Genomic DNA, 26,385 nt, shown 5'->3' with positions numbered 1-26,385 from the left:
ACATTGGATAATTCTTACAAAGAAGATCTAAACCTTGGATTTTTTTTTTCCTTAACAGGAATGCTAGTATTTTTCCCCATGTGTGTGTTATAAATACACCATCTGCAGAGAGCAGCAATGTGTTTATCATCAACAGTGAAAATACTGACCTGGAAAGGACTTTTTTTTTCAACATATGCATTGATATGGATATAAGGGAAGCAAATACCCCACAGCTGCTCCGCCTGCAGGGCTTTTCTGAATAGCAGAGTGGATCAAAGGATGTTTCTATTTCCTTGGGAAGAGGAAAAATTCATCACTTTATAAATCACAGCAAAAACAAATCAAATCAATACCAGGAGCTTTTTAATAATAATGCATTTCTTATGGCTATTCTTAGTATAGGTCTCAGCAGTGGATGCTGCACACAGCTTAGAAGAATGAAATAAAACCTGCCCCTGACACTGGTTTTCATTTAGCATTAAGAAATTAACTGGAGTATGAGACTGTAACATCCCAAGCACTGATGTGTTTAGAATCTCAGAGCTAAGTCTGTACTTCATAGCTTCAGTTCATCTGAACTGTGAAGTGGTATTATAAAATATTTTTTTCCTTTCTTCACAATGCCAGAACATGTTGGGTAGTCTTATTTTTCTCATCTGTTGTGTGCTGTGGCTGAGTCGTTGATGCACTTTGTTGAGTTGTTAGCAACACGTCCTGAGTGTCTCCTGTAAGAGTATCGCAATTTGAACACCTTTTTTGGTTAATGAATAAAAGAGAGGCTCTCCCTCACCTTCTGTGGAATGTGTTGGCTTCTATCCTGATGAATGTTACTGTAAGGTGCAATCATTTATTTTAACTGTGTTGAGAGACTTTCAGAGTCGTTATGTGATCTCGTTACAAGCCAGTAAATTCGTATTGTATATCAAGGGATGAAAGTTAATGCTGAGATCACTAAATAACACATACTTTCAATACAGCTTTAAAAAATTCTGGCCCATGAATTTTGTGATTAGAACTAGATCATCTATTAACAAGTCAGTGCATGACCAGGGAATAGATCCAAGTACTTCCTAAAATGGAGAATTGTTGGCGGGGTACAACAGTGAGCAGTAAACAGGGTATAAAAAGCTTTGAGTAGTAGAGAAAAGGATTAAGAAAAAGAGAAAGTTTTGTATTACCTCAGAAAGAACTGAGTCATGCAGTTGCTTGGTGCAAACATGAAGTTATTAGCAAGGGAAAAAACACATCACAATATTTTTTGTCCCTTCTTTAGATATTAGGCCTCCAAGAATAAAACCAAATATATGTATATGGGTATTTCTTTGTTTTCAGTTTTCCTTACTAACATTACATGCCTAGACATAGTGTGATAGAGAAAGCTATTTTGTATTGTTTTCCTAATAATTAATAATGTGAATTGATGTTGTGCTGCCACTACCTTGACTTGTATTGTTCGGATATCCAAGTATACAGCCGCAGTGTTTTCACTTCAAGTGTTGCCTTTTCTTTTCCTTTCTCTTTTTTCAGGTTGACTTTGAACAACTCCAGGAAAACTTGTGTCAGATGGAAAGACGGTGCAAAGCATCATGGGATCACCTTAAGGCTATAGCAAAGCATGAAATGAAGCCAAGTCTAAAGCAAAAAATGTCTGAGTTCCTTAAAGACTGTGCAGAAAGAATCATAATCCTGAAGATTGTCCATAGAAGAATAATTAACAGGTACAGAATTATATTGGTGACAGCAATACCTTGATAGTAAATTACTTGATAAAATTATAAGTTATGACATCATAAATACGTGTTTTGTAAGTTTTTAATACCCATTCCTTCAGGGAATGTTGTCGGGTCATATGTGGTGCATATTTTGTTATAGTCACCATTGAAGAAAGATCCCCACTCCAGAAATTGTTATATTTTTTACTAAAAAAAACCAATCATCCAGGCAATCATTTATTCCCAAGGTGCAATAATTGTGTCTTTTGCCTCCTAGTCCCCAAAAGCTAGCAGCTTTAAGTTGATAGATTTTCTGTTTATCCCTGGATGTTTATTAAGGAGGCTTGGCTTACTGTCTGATAAACAACAGACTGTGGCAAAAAAAATGATGTTTTATTGACAAATTCATCATATGCAGAAGCTGAAACCAGTCTTGTTTTCAGTACAGTCAGTACAATGAGTTCTTTTGTAGGCAGAATCACTCTTATTTGCAAGATCTTCGACTATGTGTTTTATGCTTATACCAGCTGAAGGCAGATTCAAGATTCCTCTCCTTAGGATTTGCAGCTGGGTTTAATGAAATGGTGAGAGATTTTCCAACTTCTGGATAATTTTAAAATTGCTGTGGTCAAAATTAAGAACTGGATTCCAAATGGTCCCAAATTTGTGGGTATACACTTGAAAAGTTGATTTAGTTCTTCTTTCATTTTTGTAATGACTTAGGGTTTATGCCACAAGTAAGCAGAAATCCCAATTGCAATGGAAGGGAAGTGAATTCATTAGTTTCCTGTTGTGTTTATCATATGCATTGTGCAAGTAAAAAAAATATCAACTTTCTCCTCTGATATCCTGCAACTGCTATGATAGTTCTTAAAAATGTTTTCATATACTTGCATCTTTCTAAGATTGAGAAGAATTTTGTCCTCAGGGATGTAGATGCAGTTAAAAGGAATTCCCATACATTTTTACACCTTCAGTGTGCTGCTGAAAATCATGCAATACAGAAGCAATAGTAAAAATTGCAAACCATACAAAAGCTCTGAATGCCACAGAAGCAGTAAAACTGTGAATTGAGAGTGTCCCAAACTAACGTACTTGGTAGATAATATAATTTTATGGTCAGTTTTGTGAACCAGAAATTCTTTCCTTCTTGTGTTTGCTAGCCTGTAAATCTGCATTCTTCTTGTCTAGACTTTGCCCAAAGTCCTAACAGCCTCTTTGAAGTTGCTTAATACAAATAAATAGAATTGAAACTTAGTAAATATTTTTTTCTATAACAGAAATGAAATTGGCCATTCACATGCCAAATTAGTCATATAAAGTGATGGAGTTCCATAAATATTTTATCTCCTGCATCAGCCTGGGAAAGTAGACTGGGATGAAGTTATCATAGGCTAGACTTTCATGGTTTTAATTATAAAACATACCAATGTTATGCAAAGCATCCATGAAAATTTTGTAGCACAAAGGAAATGATGGGAGCTAGTAAAGTAATAAATGGATTCAGTGAAATATAGGGTTGTTGTTTTTTTTCCAAGAGAACATCAATAAAGATTTTTTCCCTTTACATTTATAACTCTTTTTTTTTCCAGGTTTCACTCATTTTTGTTATTTATGGGCCATCCTCCCTATGCAATACGTGAAGTCAACATCAATAAGTTTTGCAAGATTATTAGTGAATTTGCTCTGGAATACCGCACCACCAGGGAACGAGTTCTGCAGCAAAAACAGAAACGAGCTAACCACAGGGAAAGAAACAAGACCAGAGGGAAAATGATAACAGATGTAAGTGGCAAATGGTATCTCCCATAGCATGGATTTTTAAAACTTTCTTTCACTGCATGTGGTATATGAAGTGTTCTTACTCTATTTTAATTTCAGAGGTCTTTGTGCTGTAAGTAATGAACTCTCCTCTATTAGAAGACAAAACTTGAAAGTCCTTGATTGTGTATAATTTCTGCTTCATAAAAACATATAAGACAAGAACAAACTGAAATTAATTATCCAAAAAGAACTTCTCTCTGTGCTGCACAGTGTCCAGAATATCTAGAAAAAATCAGGAGCCATGTGTATCTGACCAGCCAAGAATATGAAAAAGAAAAAAAAACCCTAGAAATTCGAATCCTAATTGAGAACATAATTTAGATGATGAATCATTGTAGTCATTTAAGTGATTGCAGCCAAATTTTAATGGATTTTTTTCTCCATCTTTGAATATTCTAGTTTAGTCTTGAGCCTTGATATTTTATCTATTTTTATGTCTGTGTATATACATATACATATACATATACATATATATATATATATATATGTGCACATATACGTGTATTTCATGTGCATTTTTTTCTTAACTTTAGAGCACGGACCAGCCAATTTTATGGTAACAGATTACTTTGGGATTCTGAAAGGATGGACAAATTTATGTCCACAGTAGGTGTTACTGTGCAAACTTTTTGACTGTAAGATTGCATACTCATAGAATAAAATAAAATAAGATTAGTTGTTTTCTCAGCATAATAGGTTTTAAAATCCCCTTTTTCTATGTTTTTCTATTTTTTTAAGTTGATGTACTTTGACTCAATCCAAATAGAGTTTTAAGAAGTGCCAGTACTTAATAAAAGTTTCCAGCTGTCTCAAAATCCAAATCTGGAGTCTCGATTAAATGCAAGTGTTTCATTGCATATGAAGCTACCCCTGCCTTTGGCATGAAAAGCCCGAAGCTGTTTACAGTTTTATGGCTCAGACAACATGGGTCAATATAAATATATAAATACATATTGGGACTAACATGAATTGAGATTGTATTTAAGTCATTGACTCACAATCATTTGTAGATCTTTCCTGGCAATATCCTCTTTACATTTGGAAATCTGCCCCATCTAGAGAAAATGTTAAACCTGCATTATTATCAAATATTTTTTTTCTTTTGTTGTAGTCTCAGGTTAAGGAAGAGGCTCTGATTTTATACAAAGGGTATGATACAGACATACAAATTAGAAAACTACTACTAGAGAAGTGAAATCACTTTCTGCAAGTGCTTCTTGGTTTTCCTGATGTGTTCTAAAGGAGCCAAAAGATAGCATTAACCAAAGCATTTTGTAAATTAAAATTTTCATTCCCTCACATAGCTTTGACACTTTTTACTAGTTTAAGAAAGACTGAAATGTAAAGGAGTTACTGTTTTCCTACTGTGTGGCTGCCATATAATGTAGTGTTTATGTATTATCTGTCCAGAATAACTGCTGTGGCAGGAAAAAAGCTTGTCTATATCCTGCCTGCAGAAAATGCAAGAGGGAAAGAAGTTCTAGTCACTGGCAGCTGGGTTCAGGAAGCACAGAAATGGGACCCTTTCAAACCACTAAAAGTCTCAGGCTTGACAGTGAGTCAGCAAGGGGCAGAACCAGGGACAATGGCCTGAAAATGGAGGGAAGGAGGCATCAAGGCCTTTTCCAGAACAAAAGTAGAATTGGAGGAAGATCTCTTGTTAAGCTCAAAATGCTGTTGAGATTTGGCAATAATTAAATGCCATCTGACAGGTAGTGTTACACCAAAAAATATCTTGCAGATCTTAAAAAAGGGAGCTTATTTTGCTTATCACTAATTTATAATTATAGAACAGTCCTATTAGCTTGAAACCAAAAAGGCTGCATGAGTAAAAACCAACTGTCTTTAAAAGTGCCCTTACAGGAATGTTCTTTAAGGGAGTTATTAATGTGGCCGCATAGTTATTTCAGAGTTTAGCTAAATCTCTTTGACCATAGCCCAGTAATATGGCCTCATTTACCTTTTATTTGAACTGCAGTATATGGTAAAACTGAATTGAATTGCATCATGCTATTTGTCATGGCTTCCTCTGACAACTTCAAAGTTATATCTACCTCAAAACAAATTTCCAAATCAGCAGGATGGAAGATATTTATGTGTGAAGAATTATGAAAATGTGGAGTTTTATTTTAGTTTTGTTTTGGCTGTGGTTTGTATCTGGTCTTGATTTTCTTAGTGTTTTATATTTGAAGGCTTGGAAAGGGGAGATAGATCAGTAATGCATTGACAGTGATTCACTAATTACAAAATACTGATAGAATAAAGTTGAGATCTTGACATTGGAAAAAAATTCTTTGTAGAAAGTGATCATAATATGCAGTAGTCATATGGAATTTTACTTTCTGCTTTTGGTGGCCTTAAAGTATTGTGCAATTATTTGAAATTTACTTCCCTGTCCTTTTGAAAGTTTCCTCGGGGTCTCATTTTTATCACCTCACAGTATACTGCTTTTAGGCAGATGAAGAGGGACTCTAACAAAAGCAGGAAAGGAATGAGCCAGAACCAGCCCAGTTCTTGAGGAGAAGGCCTGTATCTCTTAAACCTTGATCCCCTGCAGACTTGGAAGGCAGAGAGGTGCTGGCTTGTTGCGTGGAGAGTCTGCTGGCTCTTTGCATGGAGAACTTGCATCAGCTTCAGCAACTACTCACATGGAGTAGGGCTCAGGAGCACAATGGGAAACATTTCCAGTCTTCCTTTCAGCCTTTTACCACAGATATCTTGGTGTTTATATGTTCTTTAATAGCTGAAGTGGACTGGGCACTGTCAGTTTAAATCTTGGTGAATGCTGTCTGGAGGAGAGGGGTAAGGAAAAAAACCCAGTTATTTGCCACAGTTTCACAGGGAAAATTGCCTAGTCTCTGCTTTAGCCAACGATGGCACTCATTTCAGGCACTAAAAATAACAAGCAAGCAAAACAGGGAAGAAATGCAATTATAGATACAAGTCTCGGCTTTTTAATTATTTTTTATAATAGTAGGTAATATAAGCATCTGTCACCCAGATTTATGAAGCTCTACTTTTCATGATACTTAAGAGTTTCAATTCCAAAATTGCTATGTAATAGACATAATATTTTGAAACAGCAGATCCACTGCACAGAAATGCTAGCCTAAAGGAAAAATGTGAGAGCAAGAGGAAAAGAAGGAGGGAGATCTCAAACTGTCCTGCAACATCCAATATTGAATGACAGAAGAATCAAATGGCCTTTTTCTCCTTCAAATTAACATCTTGTGTCTGCAAGTGGTATTCAGTATAGCAATAGTCTTTCAATGCTTTTTGATAATATTACATGTTAAAAATTCCTAATTTATTGCTATTTCTCAGTGTTTTTATAATGATGTAAGTAAATACAAGAAGAATGAAGAAGTAAATACAAGGCAGAATATACACACCTGTGTGAGAGCATTTTCCCTTGTGAAACATAATGTTGATTTATGAGGGAGTGGTGAACTATTCTTCCTGTGCACTGGAGTAGCTTTGTGTGTAGGACAGTGGTTCTAGGAGTGAGTGCTCTCCATGCGGAGCAGGAGAGAGAGAGAAATGGTAATGTCCAGGTACTGGACATGAGCAAAGTCAAGCAAAGAAGTGCCCTTGAAGTGAGTCCACAGCAAATCACTCCTAGCTAGATTAAACGGGCTGGAAGGCCAGCAGCTGGGCCTATACCCTGTAAAAATCTAGCTTGATACAAAGTAATACAATAATATACTTCTGTTTGGAGCACAGTCTTTGTAATGTGTGTTCTCTAATATTTTACCTTGCCCTGACTGCCTTTTTGTATTGTTTGGCTTAATTTGCTCTCCTGCTGCCCTTTACTTATTAGCTGGATGCACAGAATGATGAAATAGATAGATAGATAGATAGATAGATAGATAGATAGATAGATAGAATTAGAATAAAAGACTGTTTATATTTCCTATTTTTCTTTCTGTTTCTTACTCATGACAAAAAGCGAACAGTGATCCCCTTCAGAGAATTGCTTTATAGAGGGACTCCCTGCTCCCAGGGGACAGAAAAAAAACCAGACAATTTTAATGCAAAAAGAAGGGAACATACCTGCCATGATCCCTCTGCAAAACACACTGCCTGTGTTTCTGTCAGTAACACTGTGTCCAAATTAGAATAAGCATCTCACTCTTTGCATAAAACATACCCTTAAAAAGTAATGTTAATGTGCTGCTCAGCAGTCAGAGCTAATCTTCTTATGGAGATTGCTGAAACTAAACTGAGGGCCAAAGTAAATCAGGCTTTCATTTTTAATGATGAATGTTTCTGGAACAGAATGTATCAATCCCAGACAGAAATCAGAGCTGAGATGGAGATAAGGTCAAAAATGTGTATTAGTAACACTAAAGAGAGGAATACTATTTGTGGAATGCTTCTTCTAAAAAAAACCAAAACAAAACCCACAAATTTTAAAAAAAGTGCGCAAAATTTCTGGACTATGTTTTCACTTTGTAGACGATCAAACTGAAAATTACGAAAATAGGGAGCCCAGATCCTTGAGAAGCCATGTTTTACTCTAGGAAACTTCCATGTGGGGCATCTTCTAACCCAGTGAAGAATTCCCAAGGCATTTTGGAATACAGATCTAAATAGTTCACTAATTCCCTGTAAATTCCCAAATTTAAGAATACCCCATATCTCACAATATTTTTGTATGTCTGTGCATTTAATGTAGTACAACTGTCAAGATAGTTTTAGATGCCTGCTATCACAGGCATCTAGTTTTAGATGCCTGCTATCACAAAGCCCTGAACAGCAATGGATAATTGCATCTCTGATTTCCAGAATCGGGTATCAGGCAGCTACTGAAGAACTTTAAGCATTTATTGAAAGACTACTCAGCATTCTATTTGAGTGCTCTGTTGAATTGGAAGTTGAAAAACCCCAGTTTAAAAAAGGAATTAAAACAAACACTTAAGTGTAGAGGAAAGGAATTGCCAAGAAGTTGACCTCTGCACTGAAAGAAATAGCAGCCAGGACCTCCCTGTGCTGCACAGAGAAGGAAGGAGAAGGAGCCCTACCTAGTCTTGTCAGCTTCCATGAGGCAAACAACCGCATGACTCAAGGGAGAGAAATAGGATGGGTTAGGGGTAGTTTCAGTTCACCATTTCTGTAAGAAAAATCAGAAAATTTCTACATTCCCTACTGGCAGTGACACTCTCCTCTACATACAATCAGCTTTAAAATAAAAAAAGCAAGCTGATTATCTAAGGCATGAAAATAAATTCCTTATATGTCTACTATTTTTATGTCCTCCTATTGCATAAACAGTACCATGGTTACCTCTTACTCTGTCATGGTTTGACGGTGCTGTCTTTCCTCTATCTTGCTGTTTGTCCTTCTCCACCTTGTCCTTTGTTTCCAGTGGCAGACCGATGAAGAAGAAGATGTTGAGGTATGGTTCTCTGAAAAAGCATGTCATCCCATGCCTCCTGTGTGCTGTGACATCTAATTTCTAATTCAGATAGTATGGACTGCTCAACTCCATCTGCTCAACTGGAACTATGAACCATGACATACTTCACATACCTATTTGTCTCAATCATAAGAATGCATTTTTACAGTCAGCTTTAACCATATGCATTCCTGTCCTCTTGAATAAGGATATCATTATCTGAGGCCTTAATAATTTTAAGTTTCCTCATTTCTTTTCCTCACTGTCTGTAATGTACTGCAAAGTATCCCCATTACCCAAAACATCAGTGATCTAAATGTTATGGATATCGTGAGTTATCTTGGGCTATGGATTACCAGGATAATTTCATAATCATTAAGCTGTGTAACCCCACACGGTATTATTTTTTAAAGTTTTCAAAATCATCAAGATATGGGGATATTAAGCAAATCCTAACTGTTTGCCTTGCTGTATAAATAGAGAATGACACACTTAATTCATAGAGGTGAGCCATGGAAGTAGTTCATGTATCTATCATAAAGTGCTCCTGAAGGTGATTTTCTAGCTCTATTCATAATAAAAGTTTATTGATTTGAGGAGCATCTTTTTTGTAATGCATTTTTTGTTCAGCATTAGAGCTTTCTTCAATTTGCTGACCATAAGCAATGTGGCTTAATGCTCACTGTTTCATAGTAGGGGTCATTTCCTCACCACACTGGGGTTTGGCCAGCAATTTATGGCAACATCTGAAAATTAAGGAAATTAAATAAAACTTTTGGCTCTAGAGCTTTGCCCCCAATGATGGTTTGTGCTGTATAGCTCAGGGCACGGAAAGAAAAGTACACTAATTTGCCTGTTTATGCCAACATGTAACTAACCTGTGTGAACAGGAACTAACAGTTATGTGGAGGCTTTATCCTTTGTAATTTTTTGGAAATTGTATTGATTACTGAACAACTCACTTTGTATAAGAGATAGTCTTAATGCAAAAACGGCATGCCCTTTTATAGGAGTTTTTCTTTAATACTTTTCTGTCTCTTAATTTCACATGTGAAACTCTAGTACTTGCATACTTTTCACATCAAAATGTTGCAAATTAATCTTTTAACAAGAAAACAAACTTCTAACTATCAAAAATAGGTCTCATACTGATATATTTAGCTCAGTGCCTTGTAAGGATTTTTGTTTTGCTACTCAGTTAACTTGCATCTTACCCCAAAAAGTCATTATGTTAAAATAGAATCATCTTATCATTGGTTTCCAGATTAAACTTTTTCAATTTGTAGTCTTGACATGGGGACTTGATCAAAGCTCTGAAAGTAGGGCCCAGTCTCTTCTTTCAATTTACCATTCTTTGACAGAAGGGCTTTGCAGGTTTGCATCCCTTTAACTGACTGGCTTGATATCATCAAGTGAATAATTAATGTTGTTTATTATGCAAAGGAAGAAGAGAATGCAGCACTTGTCCTTTCATCTGTGCTGAATTAGAGTAAGAAAGATGAAAAGGAAAAACAAAACATACTTTGGTGTCTGATGCTGGGCTGATATGAGTGAGAGTACCGAGGTTTATTATTATCTGTTGATGCCTGTTTGCTGTCAACAGGGTCGGTATTTCCTGCAGTCAGGGCTGTATTTTCAATGTGCTTTGACCTTTCTGTAGATAAGAGCACAGTGGCGAATACCAGCATCCAAGACCTTTGGAAGCAGAGTCTGGGAAGGGAGAGCAGCCCAGCAATGCACGCCCTTCTCCTTAGGAAGTACCCATTTCTGCTGCTCCCACCTGTTCCTAGATGGTTGTTTTGGTCACTGGTGGGGCTGCTGCATATCCACACTGTGCATGCCCAGCTAAGTGTAGCTGCTGTTGTTCATGTAGTCGTGGTGACAGGGAAGCACAGGGCACACTCCTCAATTTCTTGCAAGGCTTTGTTTGTTCTTCTGACTTCTGGCTGCAGTTTTTGTGTTTCAGCCATAAATAGTTTGTCTGGATGTTTTGAGACCAGGGACTTTGTAAGCATTAGGGGTAATGTGTATTAAAGTTACTTGTAGATAATTGTGTTTTAGAGCAGTTTGAGAGCTTTCTGAGCAGCAAGGCAGAGAGGCAAGAGGGAAAGGTGTCTCTCCCTAGACCGCTGTGCCCATTTTGTCTTGCTAGTGGAAGTTGATTGTACAGAAAAAAAAAAAAAGCAGTTTCTTTTTTCTGTTGGATCTCATGCTGTTCCTCTCAGGATCATGCCTGACTCCAGATCAGGCCCAGTCTGGATCGATGGTTTCAAAGCAAGTCCTTGCTTTGTACCTTTTACTCTCAGACATAAGGTCAAAATTACAAAGCTTGACCTAATGCATCTGTTCTTCCTCTGACTGTGTCTGCTCCCTGCTGTCACCCTGTTTCAGGTTTATTTCTGGTCAGAGTGAATGCTCTTGGAGAGGAGCAACTCTTGGTGGGCTCTTTTGGGAATATCTCTACTCCAAAGCAAGCCTGGGAGGACACTTCTTTCCTTGCAATTCGCTGTTGAGCCACTGGCCTATTGTCCATGCTGTTCTCAGTTGAAACAAGTCCTTTTCCTCCCACAGTCCGGCAAGTTCTCCAGCAGCTCCCCGCCCTGCCAGAGCCAGCCCCAGGGCCTGCAGTATGCCGAGGATGCTGCCGAGCACGAGAACATGAAGGCTGTGCTGAAGACCTGCTCCGTGGGAGGGGACAGCACCATGGCACTCGGTGTCCGCACTCGGAGCCGGGCCAGCCGAGGTAAGTGCCAAAATTTCCTATTGGCCATGTTTATTGTGCTGTGGTAGCCACACAGTGGCCCAAATGTGGGTCATGTCCCCTTTGCATAACACTCAGCTGAAAAGGTGGAAGGGGAAGGACAACATCCCAGGAGTGTTTTCTTGATAGAAGTGATTTGAGGCATGGGGGTGAAGAAGAGTTTTCCTGAAGTTTCAACACATAGATCACAGCCAGAGTAGGGGTATCAGGAGACCAAGCCTGCAGAAATTTTCAATGCTCCCTGCATGATAGTGGTGACTGCCCACTAACACACCAGTTCTTGTTCTCATCATGAAAGCAAATGGGCCATCTGGAGAATCCAGAATGTGGTTTTCTCTTTATTTTCAATAGAAGCAAGTAGAAAGTAGCAATTAAAATTCAAGTGAAAAGACCTTCCAGCATTTTATGAATGAATGGGGAGAGATTGGGGAGAAAATGTGTAGGAAAAAAGTGATGTGTCCTTTAACTACCTCCCTGCTAAACTGCAAAGGTAATGGGTACTTGCTTTTGTCTTCCCCTCATCACTCCCATACTTGAAACACATGGAAGATGGTTTTGGCGTAATGATGCATCAAAATTCAAATCTTCATTTTCTTCTCTAGTATTTCTTCTCCTTCATATCTGGACATCTTACACTTTCTTGATTTTTATTTTTTAATACAACCAATAGCACATCCAACTCTGTGTGTGTGTAGTTTACTAAGGCTTAAAATCATGACTGGCTAATTCAGAAGTTTCACAGCCCCAGTGTAAGAAGACAGTCAGCTAACTAAAGTACGAAGATTAAATAATTCAAACTGCACTGCAACAAGCTGAACAGCTGAAGTAATCCACTGAATGCTGATGAGGAGAGTGTCCTGATTGTGAGAGTCAGTTTGTCTTCCCTGGAAGAACAGCAGAGGCAGAAGATGGGTGAGCCAGACAGGAGCTTGTCAGGAGTACTGTTGTAATAGAACTGCTCCTGAAAATGCAAGGAGACGAGGCAGCCAAGTAAAGGCCTAATCAAAGCTGTTTATGGACTTCAGGGATGTGGTATAAAATGGCCTTGTTGGTGATTTCTTAGCTGCTTGCAATTGTACCACATCCACTCCTGCAAAGCTCACTGTCAGTGTTCATACTACACACTAGCCTTCAAAAAATTTAAAAACAAAATGCACACAGAACAGTAGCCACTAGTGGAGGAACCCAAGGATGTGTTACACAATGCTCTGTGAGGTAAGGAGTGCCAGGGCCTTGGATTCGGAAATATGGCTCACTTGTTTGTTCGTGGTTTTAACCAAAATTGCTTTCAGCTTTTCAGCTTGCCAACAACTCTTCCACTCGCAACAGAGCACACACAGTCATGCCAGGACACATACAGCTCTGTGATAAGAAGGTGAATTCTTCATTGTGAAGGGGACAATACATGTCAAACCACACTTTATGCCCTTTTCTTGTCTCCTTTGCACTAGGTTGGGATACAGATGCTTAGAAATTGTTATGTCTTTCTTTCTTTCACTACAAAAGGACTTGTGTTTCCGATTTGCATCAGTCTCTAAGATGTGCCATGTCTTCTAGTGTCTTTGTAATAGGAACAGAGAGAAACATGGTCACACAACACTATCCATCCTTGGCTTATAGGCAGCCTCTAGCAGGCATTTGCCAGCTGTGTGCTCAAGAGCAAGACACCACGGCTTAAAGGAATAGAAAGTGTGTATATAACTATATATATATTATAATTGTGTTTGAGCTCTTGGCTCTCTCCTAATGCAGCAAGGAGTCTAGGCTATTATTTAGAAATATTCTCCATTAGGCAGCTGCTTCTTTTTTGGTCAAATTGGAGTCAGGATGACTGAGCTGCCTGCTTTAATTTCCCAAAAAACCCAATTGCAAAACCAAAGTGATGCAAGAGACTTTGTCTCTTCTTTTCCCCAAATTCACTTGCTGGACTTTTCCAGGCCGTATCGGTTCGTGGAACGCTGGCAACGACGATTCACCAAACGCAACGGATGACGCCGCGGATGAGATCATGGATCGCATTGTCAAGTCTGCCACCCAAGTGCCAAGCCAGCGAGCGGTGCCTAGAGAGAGGAAGAGGTCACGAGCAAATAGGAAGTCATGTGAGTATAAGGCTATTAAATTCCTCAAAGTAAGGGAACGTGCAAATATTTATGTATATGGGTGTAGGAACCAGGCCTTTGGTAGGCAGACATGCATTGGGAGTGGCTTGAGTGTGTGCTGATGATTGGCTTATGTTCCTCTTACTGTTGTTTAATCAGTATTGTATGCAGTGGGTGACTCTATCTTCTACAGAACTTTGAAATTTCCTAAGCAGAATAATAATAATGGTTTATGGTGATTTATGACAGTACTTATGCATAACTAGAGAGTTCAGATCAGGACCTCAGATGGAGACTGCTTAAAATGCTGTAACCTACTGTGAACTGGCATAAAGATTAATAGCTGTGTCTGTAGATGAACTTATTCATAAAGCAAAAAATAGTTTGAGATATTTCGCCTTTTAAAATCTTTCTCTCTCGTGCTGTATGCTGTCTTTCCGCAGCCCTGAAAACAAAATGTCTACTGCTGCTTGGCTGCAAAGTGGTTATAGAGGAGTTTAACTTCCACTGGGAAGAAAAGGTAGCACATTTATAAGGTGGTCTTTCAATGGTGTAGTGTGGCCTTGGGACTGAGCAGCGACACCCAAGTTTGAGGAGATTGGTTTCATGGTTTAGTAAATCCAATGTTTAAGAGGTGATGAACTTTCTGGGTTTGTTCTTTTTCCTCATGTGCAGAAACTAGTGCAAATACTATGAGAAGGATAACTTCCCAAAGAATATAAGATTTTAGTGTTTAACAACATTAACCATATGTGGCTTTTTGACTACCTTTCCATCCATTTTTTTAGCATTTCTGGGAAGTTAGGACAAAGAGGAGACAACAACAGTGAGTGAAAAATGGCACAGATTTTCTTTCTTGTGGAGTTGTTCTAACATAATGGGTGATCAAAAACATTTTGTATTTGCTATAGATTAGCATGTGCTGAAAGCATATTCACTTTCCCCAACATGCTAAAAAAGGAATTTATGCATGTGGCAAGAGCAGAGGCAAAGCAGACACTCTGGTTAGATGAGCCAGTCTCTAAACAAAGAAAATGAGCTGACACTGGATTGTCTGTCTTACTTTCTGTCATACACTGTGCCTTACCTCTTTCTGGCATCACCTGCTGCTACCTACTTCCCCACACAGTTCTGGTGTTCCACATGTGCTGACTGCTGCAGTTGGCTTGTGCAAATCAAATAAATCTCCTGTACGTTTGCCTATTTCCATGCTTTATCCCTATTTCCACGGTTTATCCCATATTAAAGTATCTCCCCTTTTGGAAACACTGTCTTCATACACACATATACCAAAACAATTTATTCCTAATTTTTGCTTGATACTTTTCTTCCCCAGGAAGCACTTGCTGCAGAAACAACAAAACAGGATAATGATAATAAAAATACTACATTATTTTTCAATTGAACTGTCTTTTATACTCAGTAAAAGCATTAACAGGGATTAAACATTCAGTAAATGTTTAGGCTGGGACTGATTTCCATTGTAATTAATCATGACAGAATCCAGCTCTTGTGCTTGTTTGTTCTTCAATATCTGGATGAGACTCTTAAGTGGATTAAAAGACAGTTTCAAAAACAAACATAAAGTTCAGTAGTTTAATGTCCCTTTTAGCTGACATGTGCAGAAGCGTGGAAGGAGAATATCCCAACTGAACAGTTTCACTCTGATAGATAGTCAATATACTTGGATGATGAATTAATTAAGTAGTTTATCTTTAAAATACACTCAGCTGGACTGATAATATGACATCTCCGGGAAATGAAGAAAGATCACCCCTTGCTAATGCATGATGTGAGTTAAATGAGCAGAAGATATTCCGGTTAGAAACACATAAACATGTAAGAAAGTAGATTTTTAGGCATATCTCAATGATTTAAATTAGCAGACACTACGATATTTATTACCTGTAGAGCAAAGAGACCCTATTATCTGATAGGTTTGATTCATCACCTTCAATCTTCAGACTCCCATACACATCTTTTGGCTTTTGCCATGAGCTTGGTATTCAATCTTCAGGAACATCAAAGAGAAATGCACTTGAAAGGAATTATTTTCCCTGTACATCATGTTGCATACATCTCATTGCTTTCAGTGCACAACTGGAAAACTTGTCAGCAAAGATTTTAGTGAGCACAAACTGAGACACAGGGTTTTTAGCAAAATCAGAAACCCAAAATATTTATATGTAGTTGCACTATAAACATTTGCTGTGGTTCCAGCAGAAGGTTCTCATGGGCTAGGGATTTTTTCCCATAATAAAGACAGTGAAATTTGAAGTAAAAAAAAAAAAAAAGAAAAAAAAACTCAAACTAAGTACTCAAGTCATTTATAGCTGGAGGAAAGCAGAAATAAGTTTATGGGAAATGTAATGTTATATTCATATTAAATTGTTGCAATGGGAAATGAGACATCTTGATATGTTCATTTGAAGCATTTTACCTTTTGTGGTTGTTGACCAGTGTGACTGTATCTGGTATGGAGCGAGCTTGGTTAGGGCATAATAATGTAGAAGAGTTTGAAAGCTCAGGGTAATCATCAGAACTATAAAATGGGAGGAGGAACAAGGCAGGGAGTCATCCAACAAAAGACAGATGGAAATGTCTGTGTCTGTTGGTTGAAGATGGGAAGGGTCACTGATAAATCAAGATATGACTACTAGGAAGGAATTTGTTCAGTGGGAGCTGAAGTGAATTACAGAAATCTAAGGTACATAGCAACTGAGGTAAATGCATAACAGCTGAGTTCCTGGGGTGATCTGGAGAGATTCTGTGCTAGACCTTTACACAGTGGAAGATTTTCTGGATAAAATTTGTCATTTAGAAGTACAGTAATTAACTGGAAGTCACTGCCTTATGACAGGTGTTCAGAGACCTGCCTACCAGATACACTAGAGTGGCATTATATCTGAGAAAATAACATTGCAGTTGTATTTGCTCATCAGAAAGCCACAGGATTGAATGAGCCACAGAAACTGAAATGCTCTTGCACCCCCTCAAGGTAATCGTTCAAAGACAGCTTCAAAGGAAGTTGGTATGGGATGCTTCTGCTGTGGCTTTTTTTTTCCCTTTTATATTTATATTCTGTGTGTAAAAAAATAGGCTCCAGCCACCAGAGATGTCAATTCAGCAAGTTTTAAAAGCATAAAAATTAAGTTGAAAATATATTATTTCTGTTCTTGCAGCCTGAGGGCAGCTTTCTGTGAGAAGGTTCTCTATAACATTATAGGGACATGTTCAACTTAGCAATGAAATAAAGATAATATCATTAGAATTGTCTGGTTTTCTGGTAAGTTTAGGAAAGCCTTCACAAATGGTGCAATAACAAACAATGAATGCAAGGGAAAGCGGGGATAAGAAAGTTTTAGGAATCACTCTACTTGATATTCCAAATTTCATAAAGACTAGCTGTATCAGCCATAAGATACAATGTTTTCCTTACATATATTTAATTAAAGAGCCTCCCCAAAACTCCATAATAGCAAATAGGAAGATACTACTGTTTTCTTTCTTGTCCACACTGTCTATTTAAATATAGATCCCTTAAGGGAAAATCAGTCTTCTCAGGATTAGGCTCTTGCTGTGGTACCATCTCTGTGTTGGTCTCATTGAACTGGATGGACCTGTCTCAGGAGAAGGATACAATTCCTATTAGTCAGCATCAGGAAAAATCATACTCCAGTTTATTAAACTTGAATAAGCATATGGAAGATATTTGCACTAATTCTAGCATATGCTGGGCGTTACTTGTGAATGCTTAGAAATTGTGAGTAACACTTGTGAATTCCTTAGAAATAAATAGCCAGAAAGGGCTATTTATTTATAAAGAAATAGCTCTTTAAAGATGGCTTTACTGTGCAGCACTGTTTGATTGATCTTCATCTGACCCTGGATGATGAACTATAATGTAGGGCCTGGGTGTGACTGGTATTTGATGATGAGTAGCACAGTGATGGTTTTATCAGATGCTGCGGGAGACACTGCATGGGGATGGTGCAGAGTGAGAGGCTTGTTTTCCCACACATTGTTTTATCTCAGAGTGTCTCTGTGTGTGTGTGCGCACGCTCCTATTACTCTTAGATTTTATTAAAATTTAAAATCTGATTTAGATTTGAGTTAGAAAAGAGGGTTTGGAACATGTAATAATTGAATCACAATTTAATATTTGAGTGAGATAACTCCATCAAACTGATTTGTGATGTGTAAAAAAGAGAGAGACATGATAATGCCTTGTTCTTTTATCAGGCTTTGAAATTGTATGGTAGCCTAATAATACACCCCATGACAGACCCTTGAGGTATGGAAACATCTCATAAGGATTTATGATTTATTTGTGTAATGGCTTGCAGGGAGTAACAAATACTTACAAATCATGACGCAGAAATGGGTCTGAGGCGCCACTTGAGTAGGTGGAGATAGGAATTGAGTCAAGTTTACCTGAATCCTAGACAAGTAAACTTAGGGCTGGTGGATTAAATTTCAACTACAGAACATCCTAGGTCAGGTATTTCATACTGTAAAAGTGAAATAGGAATCAGCCTGGTGTCATCAGGTGCTAAAATGTGGGAAAGAGCTGTGCCAAAGGACCAGGCATGGGGACCAGCTTTAGTCAAGTTTTAGTACCTCATGCAGTGCTGCTTTGGAATAAACATGTTGTAAGCAAAAAAGTACTACATGGGACACTATTTGGGTCCAAAGGTACATATTTTTTGTTGAGCATTCATAGGGTGCATTATGTAACTTTTTCTTCATATTTTGTTATTTTCATTATTTTTCAGTTTCATGTCTCTTCACTTACTTTTTCTGGCTTTGAAAATGTACAGAAGTGCCAAAATACCAGGAGGGAGACTGTTCTTCTGGTATTTATAGCTTGACTAAAAGCAGAGGTTAATGGAAATTATACTTTTAAAAAATGAAAACCTTGCAAGAAGAAAGACTATATAAAATGCTTTAAAGGCAAACAACATCACTTTGAATTTGCAATTAATTATTTTGGATTTGAGTATCTGGATTCTATCAGGAGTTAGAGTATGGGGCAGAGTAATCTAATTAGTGATGCATATTTAGGGACTATTCTTTACATTTAGAAAAAGTAAATGTATGACTGATGGTTTTCAGTATCAAAGTCTGTTTGTCCCTGCACAAAGTACTGAGCCTTCAAAAGGCCAATACATGGTTTAAAAAAATATAATTATTGAATAAAAATAGAATGTGTGATAAAGCACTTAGAGCTCTGGCAGCTAGAAGGTTATCTCCATTAGATGCCAAGATAGCTTGAGTCTTGGATACCTTTTAAATAATACATTCTTCCATCCTTAAGATGGCAAGATCCTTGCAAAAGATCTTTGCAAAGATCTACTACTTTGCAAAAGTAGGAGAATAAACTCCATGATCTACAATAAATAAAAATAAAACCAATGAATTTAAATTATTAATAGCACTTAATGAATTAATAATAAATGCAGTTGAGCACAGTAAACTCTAGAAGTTGATGTATCTGATTAGGGTGAGGTCTCTGTAGTCCCCTGTCTCATCTGTGCCAGAGGCCAACATCAACAGCTGTAGGAGAACAAACAGGAGAGGTAGAATCATAGAAGCACAGAATCATTCAGGTTAGAAGAGACCTCCAAGTTCATCAAGTCCAACCTTTACCTAAGTACCACTGTATCTGCTGTTCTGTTGCATAATCATTAGCCATTATTTGTGTAACCCATGGGACTTGCCATGAGTTTTGATAGTTATAAATTTATTCAACTCTTGAGGCTGAATAGCTGGTTCCATGTTTTCAGTTTTGTCCATTGTAATCGATGGCATACATAATTTTGATTGCTGATGACAATACCATTTCGAAGTTGGCACACATTTATTTATAAGTGTTCAGTTTCTGCTTTAAAATGTGTATTAGGGGGTTTTTCAATTGCATTAAGATACCTGATTTTGACATATAGGGGTAGACATTCTACTTTTTGCATGTTCAAATGTATAGTACTTTGTTGGCAGTCTGCATGAGTTTCAGACCATATCTCTCATACCTCAGGGTTTGTTCAAGAGTGTTTGCCTGATCCTAGCACTGTAGAGGGAACTTGCAATCATCCTGTACAATTCTACGTCATGTAGCCTTCAAAACAAAAGGGTTTTTGAAAGGCTGGTTTAAATACCTGCTTAAAAATGGCTTGTAAAAGAAGCTTAAATTCATTTTCCACTCACTATTTTAGAGGAAACTGTGAGTCATTTCTAAAATGAGGACTATTCTGATAGAAATTATTTATTTTGGGGCTCCTAGCCTCAAACTTTCTGATTGAAACAGCTTTTATTTTTTTTTAAATAGAGATCACATAATAAATTATCCTAGCCTGCACCAATATATACATTCCTTAACTTTATGTTGGATTCCTGCACCACTATTAGAGATTTTGTGGATTGTAGTATTAAAACTGGGCAGCATTGTTTTAATACATCAACTGAAAAGGGGCGAGAAGTCATTGCATTAATGTGAGAAGTCAGAATTAAATATGCAATGCTTACAAAATCTGTATCTCTTTTATCCCTTTTTATTTCACTTCACAGGGAGAAGAGAGATACGAACACTACACAGACATTCACATGTATGTGTACATTACAACCCAAGCACAGAGGGTGTGGTGTAGGAACAAGAGAAAATTGCTGCTATGATGGGTGGTCACAGGTGGTTTTAGAGTAGCTGTCAGCTCATGGGACTAAGTGTCTGTCCAGGTGAAGCCAGTGTCCCCCCAGGATCTGACATCATAGGCAGACCATCCTTGTACTCTGTCTCCAACACTGGGAGAACCAAATGCAATTTCCTATGGGCTTCTAGACAAGAACTTACAAGTGCTGGAATCTCTCTGGCCATCTTTTCTTAGCCAAGTGACACTTCCTTAATTTCAGGAGAGAGCAAGCTGAAGATAATGCAGGAGAAACTGGTAGGAAATAAACAGCTGAAAAAGAGCAAGTGCTATCAGTATTACATGTAGGAAAAAAAGCTGTTCCTGTTCCCTATCACAGCATATTGGCATTGACATTTTCTATATAAATACTGTTATGCTACACAGTTTTGCTACTTTTTCAACTGTAGTTCTGCAGGAAGAAGAACTAACTCCATTTGTTTGCATCTTACAGGAAATAAAAACTGTTTTCACTTTTGCCAGTTTGCCATTCGCTGCATCAGTGAATTCGTGTACGTTGCCCTTTGATTTCATTTTAATTGATGTATTTTAAAGTTAAAGGCTTTTGAATTCTTGTCACAGGATTCATTCCCAAAAGTAGGATACTTTTGGATAGGGTAAGTTTTAAGTATTTAAAAAAATGGGGATAGTTGAGTTGCACACCATTAATCCAAAGTCAATAGGATAAGTATTTTATTTGTTTTCTCTCGGTATTAAATAAGTTGCAAATTTTTCTCCAGTCAGTGATTTATTCCTTATTTGCATCATCCTTCCTTCCTGAAAGATCATGTCTTTCAGTATCCTAGTAAGAACTCGGCCTCAGTGAGTTGCTGACTGACAAAATCACTGAGTTCTTCTGGAAAGCACCTCATCTGAGAATGAGAGAAGACAAAGAGGTACAGGGTGGTTTTCATGCTTCCTTTCTAAAGAAGTGCAGCAAACAAACACCACCTCCTGTGTGCCACAGCTGCCAAAGGGAGCCCTCTGCTGCCACCAAGGAGATTGCTAGGACATGAGTGTCAGAGTGTTTGAAGGGAAGTCTCTCTTAGAAGATGAACAAAAATGTTTCACAAAAAGCTATATTGCATTTCTCTTGCCCCAGCACTATGGCCAGGAAATTATATAATTATATATATATATATATATATATATATATATATATGGCTTTCTCTAGGCAGAATAACACCATCTGTTTAGTGAATTTACAAGATTGTTTTGATCATAGTTATTTTTCATCTGATGGGCTCATAGAGAGGATGCCTTTTACTGTTTTATTGCCCAGCATGGATTCCTAATGGGAATAGTTAATTTGCACTCTGTAGAGTCCAGGTGCTCAAGCTTGGTCACACTTCTCTGCCAAGTCACTCTCCAAGAGACATCTCAGTGTTCAGAGGCTGATAAATGCCCTTAGTGGGTCATTTTAAAATTCCAAATGAAAGGCAAAGGCTGCGGGCCTTAAACACTTACATTAGATGATTTACTTTTTGTATCCCATGTCCTGTCTTTTTCCAACCTGTGCATATTTAATGCATAGTCTGGTCTTGAAAACAGTGTATAGTGACTCAGTCATGACTCACTATATACTCAGTCATGCAGCCTTGGTTGCTGGTGAGCTTTATACTCTTATTAGTGGAATCACTTCTGACTGGTGAAGTTAAGTGGGAGAAATTATGAAAGAGGTAGCAGCAGGATTGCTTTTAGTAGTAACTCTTCATAGTGGAATTCATGTAAATTAAGGAGATTTTGTCACAGAAGGCTTTCAAGGAAGGAGTTAAATCTTCTTTTCTGCCCTACTGTTGGGACTATGTAAATGATGATCTGTGAAATACATAAGGTTGGAAACTTTAACAGTTTCAACTACATGTTAAATAGTACTTTGAAAACACATATGCTCTTCATATGCAGCCCAGGTTCTCTAAAGCAATGCTACTTTTTGTTCCGTATAATATAAGCCACCTGGAGACGAAAAAAGCAAATTTATCTTTCCTTATAAAGTGCCAGTTTGTCCTTTCCCACTGCTAGACTCCTCTTTATGTCACAGCCACCATAAGTAACACCCAAAGGTGGTTGTTACCTACTAGATTTCTTGTTAGGAGACACTTGTGCCATCTATGAAGTGTTGACAGGACTCAAAGCAAAGCTGCAGAATGATAATACATAATTATATGTTGGTTCTGAGAGTTTTGTATGTGGCTGACCCAGACAAAGACTAAATTTCAGTTGTCTGTACTTCTTCAGAGAAGTGTATGATATACTCCAAAAATTCACCTGCAAAGCTCTGTAAGAAAATTGCTACACAAAATGTTACAGGATTTCTATTAAGCATTTAGGCCTACTTGTATTAAGCAATGATATATGCATAATTAAACATAACTTATATAGATAGTGGCATAAAAATATGTCAAGGATTAAAATAAGAAAATATGTTCAAGGCTGTATGGATTGAACTTTTGAGTTGCAAATTGCCATTGCTGGACTCACTGTAATAAAGTCCAAGACAATATGTTAAATGTAAATATATGAAAACATAAACTTAAGTGTGCAAGCTGGATGTGGATATGTAGCAGGAAAAAAAAAACCCTAAGATACATTAAATGAAATGAGATGATGGAGCTGGCCTATATTGTCTCTTATAATCTGTCCTTTTTGCTGTCCTCACTGTGTAATTTACACCACGTGGAATTTTCTTCATTCCAAATCAGCAACTTGCTAGTTTACCTGGGACAAAGGGAAAGTTTTGTGGCTGCCACATCTTTGTATCAGGAATGGCACTCATTCTATGACTGCCTGAGCAGGAGAATGGTCACATCTATTCTGCCTTACAAGTGACTCACACAAATGTAGACACACATGCCAAAAGCCATTGCAAATGCAAGAATAAATGGTGCCAGCCAGACTGATCCTTACTCTTTGTTGAATCTGAAAAAAAAAAAAAAAAGTATGGAGAGAGGAGAAATTAGGAGTGCTATTTGCTCTTTAAAGAAACAACCAAATCCTAGATAATTATATTCTCTGACAAAGCTATGCTTCAGGAATTACTCTTTTTAAAAACTTTTCCAGCATAATGTGAAGGCTGTATATCTCTGTAGATTTTGACCCAACAGGCAGAGTCAAATTCATTGAGTTCATCCTAAGCATATGCTGGATGCATTCTGCCAGAATATCAAATAGAATTCTAGATTTCATGATTAATAAAGAATATCATACACTCTAACCCCAGAAAAACAACATTTAGTTTCTTGGTTATTGGATCTCAGCAGGCTTTGCTTGTGACAAGAGTAAAAGTTATTTTCTCTCGATGTTATGTTTCTTTAGCAAATGTTTTAAAAATTGCTTGAAGAACCTAAAAGGTCATTTGAAAGTCTCTTTTTTATTGTCACTGCCTCCAAAATACATTCCATAACTCAGTTTAATGTGATCTGAAGCAGGCCAAGAGTTTTACAAGCCAAGATATTATGTCTAGTCCAGTTAGAAACATGACAAAGTTCAGTGAAGCAGGGAGAGTGAAGACCTAGGTTGAGAAATGTAATTTTGCATTGTCTATGAAACATGGAAGGAAAGTATCTCCCTGCATTCAGTTTTGATGACAGAACATGTTCATGACCTAAGGTAGAGGAACCCTACTAAGCTTTATGAGGAAATAAACAAATCACTGAGGACACGTGTGTAACATAATGTCAAGGCAAGGTTCACCCACCTCCCACAGCAGTTTTTGCTCCTGTACATAACTCAGCCTTCTCCTGGTTTCATCACCCACAAGCCTTTATGTTCAACAAGTCAGTGCAGAGAATAGTGGGGCTGGAACTTGTGTAACTATGTATGCTGCACCCATCCACTGTATCTTCAGATCAGGAAACATACTGTAATTTGTGCATAGTAGATACAATTTTTATAAAAGAGACCCTTTATTAAACTACTTTCATCTTCCTAAGTGCATAATACTTCAAACACTAAGTGGCTTCAGTGTCAGACTGTCCTATTGCATTATAGGGTTAAGAATTCCCTTATTTGAGTCTGGGCCATGGTTCTGTCAGCTGTTATCCTTCCAGTTGCCTAGTGATGGTGGACAGCTTTAATCTTGCCAGTAGCCACAGTATATTGCAGTATTTGGCCCCACATGCTTAGTTTATACAAGTCAGCAGCCATCAGTTTTTATGGAAATCATTCTGTCACTGAAAATATTCTTTACATCTTTGCTTTTTATTATTTTCGTGACAATCTCATTATGACCACCAAAGTTCCGTATTGTTTGGAGCTATTTTTTTCCTCTTTTTTTTCTTTTTTCCTGCTGGAAATTTCCTGCTTAATACCTTCAGTCGCTGTAATATTTTAAACCCAAGTTATTATTTTCTGTATTAAAGGAGAACTAAGTTAGAACCTAGGGTTGTTTTGTTTAATTACAGCTGCATATGTCCCAGCAATTCATTGAGTATTGCCATTCCTACTTGTTTTGCAGTGGCACAAAAAATACAAGTGTGGAGTTGGTCTCCAGACTTCTTGTGTGAATCATACAGCAAACACAGAACAGGGCACTCGTCCTTACTACCTGCTACATACAGGATTTCTTTCCTTCAGTCATCAAAGGGTTAATACAAAATTATGTCAGTCTAATACTTTGGTATGTTTGATAGGTAGGCATCTGGAGATTCAGAGACTTATGTTGTTTAACATAAAGAAGACTACTTGCTTTTCCATGAAGATGGTTTCTACCATGGTATTTTAACTCCTAATTATGGTTTCTGAATATAAACTCCTGTAGTTTACTTCAAATAAACCTATATATTATTGTAGATCCATTTGGCTTTTCCTAGTAAACTAGTAATTCTCTTACTCAGGCTGATGGAGGAATTTAAACAACTGTGTTCTGCTTGGTAGAATTTACAGAGGCACTCATTTTCATTTTAGTTGTTAGATAGAGTCTCAGCTCAATTATTTGTGCAGTAGCAATTGTACTGACCTAAAGAAGGTTGTTCCAGATTTATCTTATCATAAATAAGAGCAGAATTATGCTTAGTCCAATACCTAACCAGTGTTAGTAGAGTACATCAGTTCCTGTGAAATGTTTGCAAACAGGAATAATGATTTTTTTCTCTTCCCGTCTGACAGAAAAAAAATAGTTTTGTTTTACAGTAGTTACTGTGCTCAGTTTGAAAATGTGAGTGAGTGAGTGTGGTTTGAGAGAGTTGGGGATATCCTGAATGCATTTCGTTTGACACTTCCACAGAAGTGTCTAAAATGTGGAAATTCGTTCCACATTTGGTTTTCCAGCTCACTTTTGCATCAGTGGGAAGCTGAAATGTCATCTAGACAGCCACCCTTTGGAAAGTTTGGTCTCCTATATTTTTTAGCATGACATTCTTTTCTGGTGCCCAAACAAGCTATGGTCCATGTTTGGCTGTTGATGTTACAGAGGGTAAAGAAAAAAGCATTCAGAGGAGAGGCAGTGCAGGCAGCTAAGCAAGTAAAATACACAGGGAAATCTTTGGGTTTAATATGACAGAAATGTTTCTACTGCAGCTTTCTTGGATTTTTTCCTTCAACTCCATTCCTGATACGGTTCATTTTCATATAGAAATAAGCATTGGGTGATTCACTGAGACCTTAAGATCCTAAGGTATTCCACAGCATATGTCTAGAAATTACCACTTGACAGCATGGATATTTTGTATATCAAATCTGAGATGCCAGAAAGAGTGCCAGTGATGAGAACTGACTCAAAAGTCCTGTTGGCTATTCTTTATTAAGGAGACCACAGCATTTTCTGAAGTTTATTTCTCTCCTGGTAGTACTTTTTTGGTCTTCCTTAAGCTTAGTTTTGTCAGTTTCATTTAACCTTGCAGTGCTTTAAGCTAAGTATTGGTAAACTTGGGAGATATTGCCAATCAGTATTGTAGGAAAAACTGGGAATCCTAAAAAGCTGTCATGGAGA

The 26,385-nt window shown here is 37.5% G+C and overlaps 1 protein-coding gene across 7 annotated transcripts in view; it reads left to right on the top strand.

Annotated features, from left to right (window-relative positions):
- FHOD3 (formin homology 2 domain containing 3) overlaps positions 1–26,385 on the top strand; it is a 370,799-nt gene that overhangs the window by 337,129 nt on the left and 7,285 nt on the right. For 3 of the 7 annotated variants that reach the window (XM_068195730.1, XM_068195740.1, XM_068195751.1), the window contains 7 exons: positions 1,510–1,700; positions 3,287–3,479; positions 8,887–8,916; positions 11,488–11,659; positions 13,615–13,776; positions 14,220–14,296; positions 14,565–14,602. In XM_068195730.1, coding sequence (XP_068051831.1) covers positions 1,510–1,700; positions 3,287–3,479; positions 8,887–8,916; positions 11,488–11,659; positions 13,615–13,776; positions 14,220–14,296; positions 14,565–14,602 — 863 coding nt within the window. The remainder of the gene's footprint in view (positions 1–1,509; positions 1,701–3,286; positions 3,480–8,886; positions 8,917–11,487; positions 11,660–13,614; positions 13,777–14,219; positions 14,297–14,564; positions 14,603–26,385) is intronic. The other 4 variants (XM_068195778.1, XM_068195767.1, XM_068195761.1 and 1 more) reach the window with 2 other exon arrangements.

Source organism: Anomalospiza imberbis, chromosome 1, assembly GCF_031753505.1.
Source record: "Anomalospiza imberbis isolate Cuckoo-Finch-1a 21T00152 chromosome 1, ASM3175350v1, whole genome shotgun sequence".
Taxonomy (NCBI): Eukaryota; Metazoa; Chordata; class Aves; order Passeriformes; family Viduidae; genus Anomalospiza; species Anomalospiza imberbis.
This window is presented reverse-complemented; position numbering and strand designations above follow the sequence as displayed.